Genomic DNA, 14,557 nt, shown 5'->3' on the forward strand with positions numbered 1-14,557 from the left:
TCTACTACGCAACCACCAAGATGGGGATGCACCGCCGCGGGCTGATCCTGGATTTCCACACTATCGCAAGAATTCTTACAAAAATCCTGGAAAGTGAAACTAGAATATTATTTAGAGACTTTAACAAATTTACCAACAGGGTCCCTACATAAAGCTGTCATTTCCCAATTATGTCAGCTACCAATCCAATCAATATGCCAGGTACTGAAATAAATAGAAGTTGGTATAAAGCTTAGCTATCATTCTGTGTCACTTTGTGGCACGTTTCTCCTGATGGCTTAAAAAACAAAGCAAGAAATCAAAATAGAAAGTCTACTTGTACTGTAGCCACAATTTTTTCCTCTCTTCCCCTGACATCGATGAACTCTTGTACAATCAATTTATTCTGTCTATCATGCACATTCAGCTTCTCCAGTGGATTTCCCATTGGCTTCCTAACATCTTCAAATACTTTTTATTTTAAAAACCTCTCCCCTATTTCCACAGGCCCTAGCAACTACATGTGGCTGCTGACCTTGTCTCCTTCTTCCTTTTGCAGCCAAACTGCTTCTGATGGCTGCTTCCATATTTGCCTCACTTTGTCATCTCCATCCCACTCCATTATTTCTCTAGTAACAGATTTAACATTTGGTGACTTACTATATCTCTATAAATGGCGAAGCCAGCTCCCTTTTATTACTCATTGTCAAAAGCAGCCAGCCTATTAGATGAGCATTCCATATTTTCTCTTACTTGAGGTGATAAATGACTAAAATTTAATAAGCCTACCAGTTCAAATTATGGACTTTTGGGTAAAAATATAACATGCTGGCCGACCTTCTCCAAAAATATTCTTTTGGCTTGCTCTTTAGCACTTTGGCATGTGTTAAATTTTCAAACTGGTAGACCTGATTAGTCAGCTCTGTCTATGTATTTAAAAGTCAAATATGTGGTTGAAGTGGGAGTCCTGACAATGTTGAGGAATGAGGGAGGCAGTTCCTGCAGACAGTGAGTTTATTTTCCTTAAACATTTATCTGGGATCAAATGTGGATGGAGCCCCAGTCCCTCCGGGATATTTGCTTTCCCATCATGAGATGGTCAGGGTCACTGCTGTAGCCAGTTTCCCCTGGATTTTCCTCCTTCAGTTCTGGTTGTGAAACCTTCAGGTCTGTGATTCCGTAAGTGAAAGGGAAATGATGGTAACTATCTCATCCTGGTGTAACCAAACAGCAGTAGCGTAGTTCTCACTTAGAATCTCATCCTGAGCGAACCATTGGGTTACTCTAAACCTCTTCTCCCAGGATATGATCTTGAAACAATTATAGATTTTTAAAAATATTGTTATTTTAACAGTAAAGAGAAATTTTTGCATATTATACATTATGCATAATATAATTTTATAAATTACTAGAGGCCCGATGCATGAAGATTCATGCAAGAATGGGCCTTCCTTCCCCTGGCTGCTGGTACCGCCTTCGCTCTGGCCCAGAGCCACCTTTCCCCCTTCCCGCCTTCCCATGCTGCCCAGAGGCCTGGAGTGGCTAGGGTGGAGAACACCTGCGTCGTCACCATGGCGATGATGCAAGTGTCCCACCCAGCTCCTGGCTGCTCAGCGCCTGCATATGCAAATTAACCTGCCATCTTTGTTGGGTTAATTTGCATACTCACTCCTGATTGGCTGGTGGGTGTCGTGAAGGTATGGTCAATTAGCATGTTACTCTTTTATTAGGTAGATTACATGGAATTTGGTTCACATTGGTGAACTAAAAGAAAATTGCCATACCATTAGAATACATTTTTCATTACATTAAGTAAAACCATTTAAATGTCTTTCACTCCAATTTTTTTCTCTTACTTCCAAGTTTATTCTTAACATGAACATTATCAGGTGGTTGAGAAAAACTTTCCACTGTCTAAATGTGACCATACACACCTGTTGAAACTGCATGGAGTGTCAACAGTTCCATCCTCAATACAAAGTGCTGTCTTCCCTGTTTTAATTCCAAACAAAGTCTTTATTTAGTAAGCAGGGTCTTTAAGGACCGTCCAACCTAGGGCTTTGCTGAGTTTACACAGCAGCTTTAAGGATAGAAAAGGCAATTGTATACCCCACACAACCCCCCAAAGGACTTTTCTAAAATAAGATTTTGCTTTTTTAAAAATATAAAAAACATATACTAGAAAAGTTTAAGTGACTTACTGGAAAAAAAGCATAAATAGAACACAGTTCTTCTATTACTTTCTATGGGGTCTTTTAATTATACCTTAACAAGGACCAGTCATGGCCAAAAGCAAAAATTACTGTTTTCCTCTACTTAGGAAATACACCTGTAAGGTTTGCCCATGGTTAAGCTCCAAACTTTGGTTTTCTTGTTGCGTGACTCCAGTACATTTTTTTTCAATATAACTGAAATTGAAGGATAGAGATTTTGTTGGGTGAAGTTGACTCAACCTTCCTGTGCATAAGTCACTAAAGCCAACAAAGAACAGCAAATAGAATTCCTTAGAGTGAACCCATGCTTGCTGGGTTCATGAGCCAAATGGGGTATGAAATGCTGGATGTGTCAAGTTACCGAAATCCTAGTCTTTGGTCTCAGAAGCTCCTGATCAAACCCTGGGCACACCGCAGTACCCGAGCGCCATCCCCAGCATAGGGTGGTCCTGGAGACTATGGACTCACATGTTGTATTTCAGGTTCCCGGGGCATTCTTCTGTTCTTCTGCAGCAACTCTAACTTCACAGCCACCTGAGGGGACTGGCAGGAGCTGAAAATGAGTTTTGTGTGCATTCACACAATCCTGGGGATTAGGGACACGGAATAAAGAGATTCATGTGAAGCACAGATTTTCACATGAGGCTGAGCTCTCATGAAGATGCGCCCCATGGCGAGCGGAACACAAAGGGAGCCAACAGGCATGTCTGTCAGCACGTGTCCACACTGCTTTGTTGCCTTCGCATCTCTCTCTCAACACTTATTTTTCAGTCGCCACTATCTAGGAGTCATATGGGATAGGATCCAAAGAAGCAAAGGACACTGAGTATCAGGGGTCCAGGACAAATTAGTCAGGAGTGAAAATCTCTGTGATAAAAAAAGTGCGTCTATATTTTGTGATCATGGTGCTCATTCAGATTGTGATAGAGGCAACAAGATGGCAGGCTTATCGTTGGCTCAGATAAAATCAGCATTTCCTCTATAATACTTAACAAGATTTATTAGAGGCTTTGAACTTGAGCTTCCCTGGCCTTCAGGGAGCAACGCGTGTGACATTAGCTCCTCTAATGAGAGAAAGAGACAGGAGAAAAGAAACATTCTGTGGATTTAAAAATATATTTACCTTTTGAAAGTCTGTGATGCTTGAGAAAAGATACTGCCTGCAGAAATGCCATTTCCACTTAGAAATGCTGCCGGTTTGCCTATGTCCAAATGTGCTTGACCACTGAGATGCTCTTGCCAGTATTTCAAGAGAGCAGTTTGTGACTAATTGTAAAAACCACCTGGTATGTGCCCATTTTGAAACTTCTGGGAATGTTCAGGGTAAAACAGCATAATGTAACTATCAGGAGACCATTAGAGAACCTATATAAGCACTGTTTCAATTACTCTGAAAGAAAAAGCAGCTGATTTGGGGACAAGAAAAGAAAAAAAGGAAAGCTAGTGTAGTAACTAATAGCCACCCTACAAGTGTCTCTGTCTTGCTCCCAAAGTCGGAAATTGCCATGATTCTGACACTTGTCTGTGAGGTAAACACGGTGGGAGCTTTGAGACGACCTCTTTTTGACCCATTCTGGTTGGTTGTCAGAACAGATTTCCCAATTAATTCATTTATTCAACAACTGTTAATTGAGCATCTATCATGTATCAGGTATTTTTCTAGGAATTCGCATACAGAAATGAGCAAAACCCAGAAATGTTTGACCTCAGAGTTTTTTACACTGTGGCGAGGAGAGTCAATAAAGTCAACAAATAAGATAAATAGTACATCAGATGCTGATGAGTGTCATGGAGAAAAACAAAGCAATCCTGGGTAGAGAGTTCAAGTTTAAATTGGATGTTTTGTGGCAGATTAAAGAGGACTGCAAACTCTTTATCACCCCTCCCATCCAGGATTCAAGTCAATTTCTCAACGCCCCGAAACCTGGGCTACCTATGAGGACTTGGACAGTCGACTGTGGCGAAAATGATGCTCTGCCATTTCTGGACTCAGCCTTTAAGAAGATAGGAATCTTTGACTTCCTCTCTCTCTCTCTCTCTCTCTCTCTCTCTCAGAGACCACCTGAAGTGAGATGCTCCTAGGAAGTCATACCCCAGGCATGCTCTCAAGACCCCATTCATCCCATTTAGCGCCCACCCCCAATGGAGCATTCATTGCCTCCAGCCCTATTCCCCTTTCAGCTACAGCCACTGGAATGAGTCCAAGTGAGAACTGTCCATTGGAGTCCAGGAAAGCCAGGAAGATGTGAGAAACCACAACATATTGTTGTTTTAAGCTAATATATTTTTGGCATGGCTTGCTAGGCTGCAATGGATACCCCAGCCAACACACTAACAACATCTTGAACAGATCTGGGGGCTGTGAGGAAACAGGCCGTGCCATATTTATGTTAATCGGTTCAGTCATTACAGGAGAAGATGAGGGCTTTACCTGGATTTCTAACGTCATCTGAACAAGCAAGATGTGTTCTGCAGAAACCGCACAGGAGTCTGGACTCAGCAGCCTCTGCTCCACCTTCCTCCTCCCAAGGATTCTGCTCGCACATCAGAATAATGCCCCCACCCCCAGCTCTCTCACCCTTGGCCTTATTTATCCAGTCAGAGAGGATGGCTCCACTGAAGCAATTAACTTTCCGGTCTCGGGGAAATCAGCTCAGTTAATCAAAACATTCTTGCTTAGTCACGTTGACCAATACAGAATGTCCCATAATTAGGGATATATTTTTGAAAATTGTAAATGTTACTAATCATAAGCATTTTCATAGTAAAAATATTTTAAAAAGAAAAATATCGCTATTCTCCCAGAACATTCATCTACTTTTCAGGATCAATGCTCAATAGTCATTTGAGAAATCACCTGTCTGTAATGAACCCCCCACGTGGGGCATGGAGATCACACAGACCAATGCGTGGGAAGTCTTGGCCCTGTTTCTCATGCACTGGAACTGTTCAAGAATTCTCACGGATGCCATTTCGTTCGACGCTGTAGACTTTGTTCAATCCTGTTCAACATTCCTAGAGCAAATCCCTTTTAATCCCTGCATTACACATGTATCTAGTTCACTCGCTCGTTTTCGAGCGTGCTGGCATTGAGTGTGGTCATGTGTAACCCTGCACAGTTCCCATGTGCTGCTGCCTCTGCACATCAGAGGCCACCGATGCTCCTGACAGAAACAGGCCTTTTCTACAGAGGGGATCCTGGAGGCTCTGTATTTGATGAAATCCCTGGTGACCTTAGTACCCAGCCACAAAGTTAGGAGGTTATGAAGAAAATCTCCAAATTCTGCCTATTCAAGAATTTCTTTTTAAAATTCGGAAGTAATTTAAGCATGGTATTATAGCAATGACTAAAATATTTAACATTAAAAGCTGTCATTTGAGTTTGTTATCTTGATAATGGCACTTTGTCCCCAATTATTCCAATGTTTACCTTAACTCTGTACTCTGTTTAGGCCAGGAATATATCTAAATAAAATGTAAGTTTTATAATATTGGGCCTATTTGAACTATATGCTAGAATGCTTTGAAAATATAGACAGCTATGTCATCAACTAAAGGGTCGGCTGTCAGGAAGCCTGTTGACCATAAAGTTTACAGTGAAAGCTTTCTGCAAAGCATAATTTTGAACCAGGGTATTATTGTCATCTTCTGTTTTTACAGCAAGGCATTTTTCTACTTTACCTGAGTAATGTTGAACTCTGGGCTCACTGACACTCTGATTTGTTGACCTTGATTCTGGAGGTGGAGGTTAGGAACCAGCCTGTGTCCCTGATGGGAGTGAGCTTGGTATACACAGCGGACAACCAGGACTCTGGAAGGCTTGAGTGGAAGGCTGAACCAAAAATACAGACTTAAACAAAACAACAACAGACAGAACAACAGTAATGACCACAATTCTGTGCAGGACAGAAAAGAAAAGTTCTGTCTTTACCTTGGGTGTTGTTGAGGGAGAAAGACATCTCCCCAGGAACTGATAGAAGCAAGCTCTGCTGTGTTATGACCTTAACTTCTGTTCCCTTTCGAGACTGAAAAGCTCTCAAGTCTTAGATTTATTTTTTAATCATTTTTTATTTTCCAATTATGGTTGACATACAATATTATATTAGTTTCAGGTGTACACCCCAGTGATTAGACAGAATATAACTTACTAAGTGATCATCCCAATAAATCTCATACCCATCTGACATCATGCATAGTTATTAGAATATTATTAATAAAGTCTAAGATTTAATTTAAAGGAAGTCGTCATGGACATGGACAGCAGTGTGGTGATTGCTGAGGGAGCAGGGGTAGAGGTGGAGGAGGGTATAGGGCGGATAAATGGTGATGAAAAATACATTTTTAAAAATAAGGTAAAGACATTCAACATAAATTCTGAATTGCTATTGTATAGACTGTGCTTTCTAATGACAATGCAATTAAGGTAAAAACAAATAAACTGAAAAATAGAAAATCTCATATATTTGGAAGTTAAACAAAAAAAAAAATAACCAAAGAAAATAAATATATAAAGAAAGTATGTGTCAAAAAGAAATCATGAGCCCAGAGGGCATGGTTCAGTGGTTGAGCATTGACCTATGAACCAGGAGGTCATGGTTTGAGTCCTGTTGGGGTACATGCCTGGGTTGTGGGTTCAATCTCCAGTGTGGGGCATGCAGTAGGCACTCAGTCATTCTCTCTCATCATTGATGTTTCTGTCTCTCCCTCTCGGTCTCCCTTCTTCTCTGAAATCAATAAAAATATGTATATATAAAGAAGAAATCATGATAGACTTTAGAAAAAATTTTTATAAGTGAACAATAATAGAAATATTATATATGAGAACTTGTGGAAATAAAATCAGAGGGAACTTTATATCTTTAAATGTTTTTATTAGAAATGAAGAAAGACTGAAAATTAAAGAGCTCAGCATTCATCTCAAGACATCATGAAATGTACAGCAAAATGTACCCATAGAAAGTAAACTAAAGAACTAATTTAAAATAGAAAATAATGAAACATAAAATAATCATACCAGAAAGAAGAGCCATATTGAAAAACCATTTTAATTACTTAGCATGATCACCATTACTGCTACTCGCCGAGTCCCTGTGATTGTGGGCCTCTATCTGTATTGTGAAAACTAGCCATTGGCGTGTCCCTGGCAGCCCGGAGTAATTCCTTTTTAAAGTGAGAGCTTCCTGATGTTCTTTATTCTGGTGTTATGACTATTCGTAATCAAGAGGATGTCTCCTTTATAAGTCTCTGTTTCTGAATGGGCAGAGAGCCCATGACTAATCTGGGGTGTACATGTTACAGCATAGCCTGATTGAAAAATAAATGTGATGTTTTAAGCCATTGAACATTATTTTATTTTGTGGCATCATAGAACATAAAACATAGGCTGTCTTGACAGATGCACTGTAGAGAAAGAGAGAGAGAGAAGAGAGAGAGAGAGAGAGAGAGAGAGAGAGAGAGAGAGAGAGAGAGAGAGGTGAGGTGGTAGGGGTGAAGAAAAGAAGGACAAAAGGATGGGAAGAAGGAAGGGAGGAAGGAAGGAATTGAAATCATTAGAGAAATAAAATGTGTGAAGATGATTAATAAATTCAAAATATCATAAAATAAAGTTACCTACAATTTCATCAAAAATTTAAATCTGAACTTAAATTTATAAATGCCTAGAAATATGGAACTTAGCAAATAGACTTAAGAAGAAAAAGAAAACTTGGTTAGTTCTATAACCATTAACAAGTCGGATCAGTAGTTAAACTTCTTTCCATAAAGTACACAAGTGGCCGGAAATGTTTTACTGGCTGATTCCACCAAATAATTGCCGTGCAGCTAACCCTTGCGCCGACAACCCAGGCCAGAGGAATTGGTACTTGCTTTACAAGACTAGGGTAAACTTGATCCAAAACAAGTAAACAAAAATTAGCTGTCCTGTCATACCCATTATGGTTATAACCTCATCCTACGTTCCTTTAGTTCTATCTATTTTACCACCACTGGCTTCTCAGATTTTCCTCAAACTCCCTGGGCCTCTACTGGCCTCAGGACATTGGCATTGACTTTTCCTCTGAAACCCCTTCTCCCAGACAGCCTCTGAGAGAACAGCCTCCTGCAAGGCTCCTTTACCTCCTTCCTGTCTCTCTGAAAATGTCCTCTCAGTCATTCCTTCCCTGAAAATCACGGACACTGAAGCCATTAGGCCGATAGTCCCTACCCCTCTCCCCTGGTTTGTTTTCTTCTCTGCACTTTTCACAATCTCACATGTATCACTTCTGCCTCCCGTGTATTTTCTGTCTCCCACCCCTAGGATGAAAGTAGGGGTTTTCTTTATTTCAGTGCCTGGTGAGGGCTGAATACCTATTTCTGGAATGAATTGGTAAATGCAAAAGTATTGAACAAAATGTTAGCATGACAAATTCAGCAATGCATTAAAAAATACAGTATGATTCAGTTGGATTTTTCTCAAGAATTCAAGTTTAGCTTAAATTAGAAAATAATGATTGAAATGGCAGAGGAAAAAAAACAAAACCAAAAACATAAAATTATTTCAACAGATGGGGATAAAAGCATGTTATGGAATTCAGAATTAAAAAGACCTTACCATCCTTAACCAATAAACCAACAGCAGGCATTACAGTTCATGGTAAAACATGAAAAGTGCTTTTTTTAAAAAAATATATCAGGAACAAGAAAAGGTGCCTTTTTTTCATTACTACCACTCTCCTCACTGCATTTTACCCAACAAAGTCAATAGAAAAGTAGATGAGAAGGTACAAAGAACGAAAAGAGATAAAGCTCAAAATTTTCACAGATGGTACGATTATCAACATAACACTCTCAAAGTAATTCACAAAATGAAAATAATTCAGAGGGTCCCAAAGAGAATTTTGCAATTTTTTTAGATGCAAAATCACGCCCTAACTGGTTTGGCTCAGTGGATAGAGCGTCGGCCTGCGGACGGAAGGGTCACAGGTTCGATTCCAGTCAACGGCATGTACCTTGGTTGCAAGCACATTCCCAGTAGGGAGTGTGCAGGAGGCAGCTGATCGATGTTTCTCTCTCATTGATGTTTCTAACTCTCTATCCCTCTCCCTTCTTCTCTGTAAAAAAATCAATAAAATATATTTTTTAAAAATCACGATGAAAATACCAATCAGAATCCCAATGAGTTAAATTGGGGAGTCAGATGAACTGTCCCTAAAATGTATATGTTATTGTAAAAGGGCCATGAATAGCATGACACACAGGAGGAAGATGAACAAGGTGGGGAATTTCCTCCACCAAAGCAAGACCTACTATAGGGCAATGCGGCGTGGCCCAGGGACAGCCCATAGACAAACCCAAGCCTCTCTGGATGCTTGGTAATGACAAGGTGATGCTGTAGGATGGGAGAGAAGAATCAACTCATTGGTAAATGGTGCTCAGAAAGTTTGCCAATGAATATACTGCCAGTCTCTTGTCAATCTCCTTTGTCATCCTCCTTTCGATGGGCCACCGTTGCGTTGGTCTGGCTTCTCAGCTGTCTGTCTCCCATGCCAGTTCTGTTGGGTTAGATTCCTTCCCCATTTATTTTGGAGCATCTGTGGGGTGAGCAAATGCAATGGCTTGTGCTTATTTCACAATGTTTAAGTGGAAGTAAATTAACCATATAGCTCATCTTTTTAAAAAAATAGGCTAGCTTAAGAGTTTTTATTTTGTTTGTAATTTTTGTGTTGGGATAAGTCAACTTATAACCCCACAAAGCATTGGGCAAATGCTAATGTTTCAGACTGTGCTGGAGGTATCCTATTCCCTTTAATTTAGTGTTAATTCATTTGAGAAAATGCACCCAGGAACTGGATCTGAGGAATGCTTCTTTGTGTATTACAGGCAGTTCTAGTCCCATGTAAATTCCATGTTCAACATTTGAACCATTAGCTCTATTCAAGAATCAGTGGGCCCTGTTCTCATTATATCTGGTCCTGAAAATGGTTCTGGTGCCAAGGACTCTCTATTGTCTTCATAATTTCTGAAGAAAGGTGTTTCCTTCCAGTGCCCACACTCCACTCAGGATGCTCTCAGAGGTATTGATTTAACAGACTGGTTTCTCATCTGAGGTGCAGTGACAATGTGGTGATGGGTGGCAGCAGAATCCACAGCCTCCAAGAAGGAGGGTTGGGAGCATATCCTGGGCCCAGGAGCCTGGTTGCTGTGGCAACGCTGCTGCTCTGCCAAGGCTGCTTCTCACTGTGGGTGGGAAGAAGCTCCCTCCCCTGCCAGCAACTACGTGGGCTTCTGGCAGCTGGAGAAAATGCTGAGACGATGCACTGCTTTCCAGATGGGAGCTCTGAGAGTCTTCGTTTCAATCCAACAGGCAACTCAGGCCCTGCGGAAGCTCGGGGTAATTAGTCCATCACAAGTGCAAACTGTGCAAGATGAGGCACTCAAAGTTTCTTACTTTGAGTGACAGTTTTGCAGAGGACCCGGACTTACTAGTAAACTGAATGGTTCCAGCCTGACCTGGAAGGAATGGAGGTTTAGAGGAATGTGTATTTGTCAATAGGGGTAATATAATTCTGAGCAATTTAAATGGCAGCATTTGAACAGGGAATAAAAGAAAGATTTCCATTTAATTTGGAGATCTTAAACTCATTTGGAAATGCCTGTTAACTCGGGGTTGTCAATTTAGGGTTGCTCAGCATTGCAATTTATCTCATGCTTTTCTAAATTTAAAAGTCACTACTCAATTAAAGCCATAATTAATGACTGTGACACTAATAGCGCACGTGTGCGTACACACACACACACACACACACACACACACACATACACACTAGGAATATATAGTCTAGGTAACTAAGGATACTTGCTGGCATGGAGGCTAGTATTGGTCCATCTAAACCTCAATCAGGAAAATGTGAAATGAGTGGAAACTAACTCTGAACTAGTAATGGAATGAACCAGATGTCCTCCGTGGCAGTTTTGGTGATCATCTGTGAGTTTACCACGTCATTGGCTCCTAAGCCCAACTCCTCCTGATTTTATCTTTATTGTTATATGCTTTAGGTCTAGGACCCAGCAAAGGTAATTCCTATCTAGGAATTTGATGTTTGGACCCTTTTCTTTATATTTGAAATTCCATTCTGAAGGGTTTTGTTGAACTTGTTATTCTGGCCTTGACACCTCCATGCCTGTAGTAGCAATCTCACAAATCTGTATCAAATTCTTCGAGAACAATCGGGGAGAGAAATCACAAAGGAATGGGATTTGAGATCATGGGGCTGTTTGAGGCACTTGCCAAAATTAGGAGTAACTCTTCCTTGAGTTGGCACTAATTTTATTTGTTTTAATTTTTAAATGATCAGTAAGATGTCAATTTTACACCATGGCGAGACTGAGAATAGTTCAAAGATTCTTCCGCTACTCTGTTCATCTCTATCCACAACTGTGTTCAGTGACATTCAGATACTACACACACTGGTCTCCTCCATCTGCTGGAGATATTTCCTCCTATCGTATGAAGCGTCAAGCTGTTCTAACCTTTTCTACTTCCCCACCTGGGGTGTGTGTGTGTGTGTGTGTGTGTGTGTGTGTGTGTCGGGGGAGGAGTGTTCAGGAAATGATTTTTCCTGTAGAGGCAAAGCTATGGAAGCAAGGAGGTGTTCTGGCTTCCTTTCTTTTTAATCTCTTCTGGAACAGATGAGATGAGCTGTAATTCTCTTAAGAAAGCCAGTTCAACGGTCAGTATTTAAATAACCCTCTGAATATGAAGTTGCTGCTCACCGGAACTTTGCGATCATTGCATGTATCATATGTTGCTACAAACATATAGGTGTTCCAGATAAAATGCACACAGATCTTCCTGGGACTTACGTACAATAAATAACAATGCATTTTCTAGTCCCATTCGTTTCTGAGGAAAGAAAAAGGCAGTTATGTGGAGAGTTTTTGAGGGGCTTCAACATTCCGAAAAAAAAAAAATTCAATCAAGGATTTCCCAAAGGAGAGAAGTAGGAGGAAACCTTTGGAGTAGGACGTGTCGGGGGAAGGAGTGGTGGTCAGAGGTGGCCCGAGGTGAGACAAGCCATCTTCCTTGTAGCCTGTCAGCCCTCTTCCCTAACTGTGACCGCTCACCAGTGGCTGGCACATAGTATGTGGCTCATCAGTATTTCTTATTGCAAAACATAGACACTTAGGCTTTCTAGTCAGATTTTGGTAGAAGATACCTATAAGTCACCTAGAAAATTCTGGTGCTTAATTTGAATATTAACAACAATGGTTTTTTTATTTCTCAAGCTAAATGCTTAAAGGCATCTTTTGAAAATCAAGGCTAAAGTGACAAAACTTCAAAAGTGATCACTGTGGTCAAAAAAAATTATGAAAGCCGTATTGCAACACAATAATAGTTAATATTCACGTTAAAGTGGACACTTACTGAGTAGCTCCTCTGTCATGCACTATTAACTCATTTAATGCTCACAAGAATCATTTGAGGGCAATCTTACTGTCACCTTTTTGCAAATGGCGAAATTGAAAGAATAAACTTGCCAAAAACACACACAGTGGTGGACCAGGATGCTAACTTGCCCTGCTCTCTCTTTCCCACTGTGCCAATACCTTTCTCATTTTGTTTACCATGCAGCACAGCAAGAAACAGATTTGCATTATGAGTCACTAGAAAAGCAACATACATCAATTATCTGAACTAAAAAGATTCTAAAATAATTTGCCTTACCACGTGCAGGATACTGGCATTGTCCAGTCTGCTCTTTCACGTTTAAAAATTGCTAGCTAAAGTTCACTCAATTGAGTTCCCAAATAACAGATTTTGACTCAATGTTTAAAAACAATACATCTACAGGGAGTTCAGAAGAATGAATTTCATTGAAATAAAAGCTTCAGCATGTGAAACTTGAGAGCCATGAGTCAAGATGGAATGACATGCGTGCATATCTGTGTAGATTCATTGTTAGCGGACGTCTGGGTGGCAAGGAAGGGATTCTGTTCTTTTGGGTTGGAGGAGGAAGCCATCAGCAGACGCCATCATTCTCTTGTTTGGAGGAAGGTTCATAATTAAGGAACTTGATATTTATACCCTTCAGGGCAACCTAGGACTTGATTGACAGGGTTGACCTGATGTCATCTACAAATGCAAATATACTTTCCCATAATGCTGAAATTCGAAAAAAAAATAAATTAGATGAACAAAAAATACTAATTTATGCCTTTTTTCTGTTTTCTTGTGCAGGGTGTTTCGAGTGCTGTATTAAATGCCTGGGAGGCATTCCCTACGCCTCTCTGATCGCCACCATCCTGCTGTATGCTGGCGTGGCCCTGTTCTGTGGCTGTGGTCATGAGGCGCTTTCTGGGACTGTCAACATCCTGCAAACCTACTTCGAGATGGCGAGAACTGCCGGAGACACGCTGGACGTCTTTACCATGTAGGTCGCTCTGTGTGGCTTCTCATTTCCAGAGTATATGTGCACATTGCTGTGTGTGAAATGCATGGCCTCTAGAGTTCAGTGAGGCAATGTTATACAGACGAACAGAATTCTCTTAGGTTATGTACACGAGTCAAAAGGACATTGACCCTGACCACGAGCACAGGCTGCAGAGCAGAATATCAGAGCCCAACTTAATTTGGACTTAATTTGTGTGTTCCTTGACTGTAATGCTTTACCCAAAATTCGGTTACCATTAAGTGGATTGCTCAAGTTTCTGTTACTCTTGTCATCTGAGCAGAGGCTTTGCTAATAGGGTAGAAAACAAGATGGAGCACAGGGCCTAGTGTAAATGGAGACTCTGCTGCTGACTCTAGGAAAATCACCCAAACTCGCTGGGTACTCAACCATGGGTGTTCTATCAACTCTCTTTTCCTGTATCACAGGATTGAGGTGACTACTAAGTTAACATGGTGAAAGGTTCCTTATTGACTCCTGCAAAAGGACAAGTCATAAGACACAATGAGTCCCTTTCCCCAGCACCAATTCCTCTTCAAATGTACACTTTACCCACAGCATGTAAACTCCTGGGGCCACTAAATTATGGGGATGTTAATGTTGTTTAAAAAGAGAACACGGGCATAGTCTGGAGGTAGAAAAGAGTTTGTGGTTCAAGCTTCAGTCCCTGACTGCCTAACATTATAGGGAGCAAACATTTAGAACTGAACTACAGAAGAACTTACTTTCCAGTCAATTCCCAGTTCAGATCATTTATTTGGCGATTTCTTGCCCACACAGCTTCTTGCAGTTAGTTCATGCTTCTTGAGACTGCTGTTCACATTGCTTTATTTTGTCATTCTAAATAAATTAAAACCTTCTTAATGTGTATAATTTTTCTGGAATGGGATGCTTTTAGAGTTACAAGTCTTGGTAGTTATATGGCTGGTAGAGTGACTT

General features: G+C 40.6%; 1 protein-coding gene across 2 annotated transcripts in view; it reads left to right on the forward strand.

Moving 5' to 3' along the window:
• GPM6A (glycoprotein M6A) overlaps nucleotides 1-14,557 on the forward strand; it is a 186,276-nt gene that overhangs the window by 145,397 nt on the left and 26,322 nt on the right. For both annotated transcript variants that reach the window (XM_054720176.1, XM_008151881.3), the window contains exon 2: nucleotides 13,408-13,600. In XM_054720176.1, the coding sequence (XP_054576151.1) occupies nucleotides 13,408-13,600 (193 nt within the window). The remainder of the gene's footprint in view (nucleotides 1-13,407; nucleotides 13,601-14,557) is intronic.

This window comes from Eptesicus fuscus, chromosome 8 (genome assembly GCF_027574615.1).
Source record: "Eptesicus fuscus isolate TK198812 chromosome 8, DD_ASM_mEF_20220401, whole genome shotgun sequence".
NCBI classification, from domain to species: domain Eukaryota; kingdom Metazoa; phylum Chordata; class Mammalia; order Chiroptera; family Vespertilionidae; genus Eptesicus; species Eptesicus fuscus.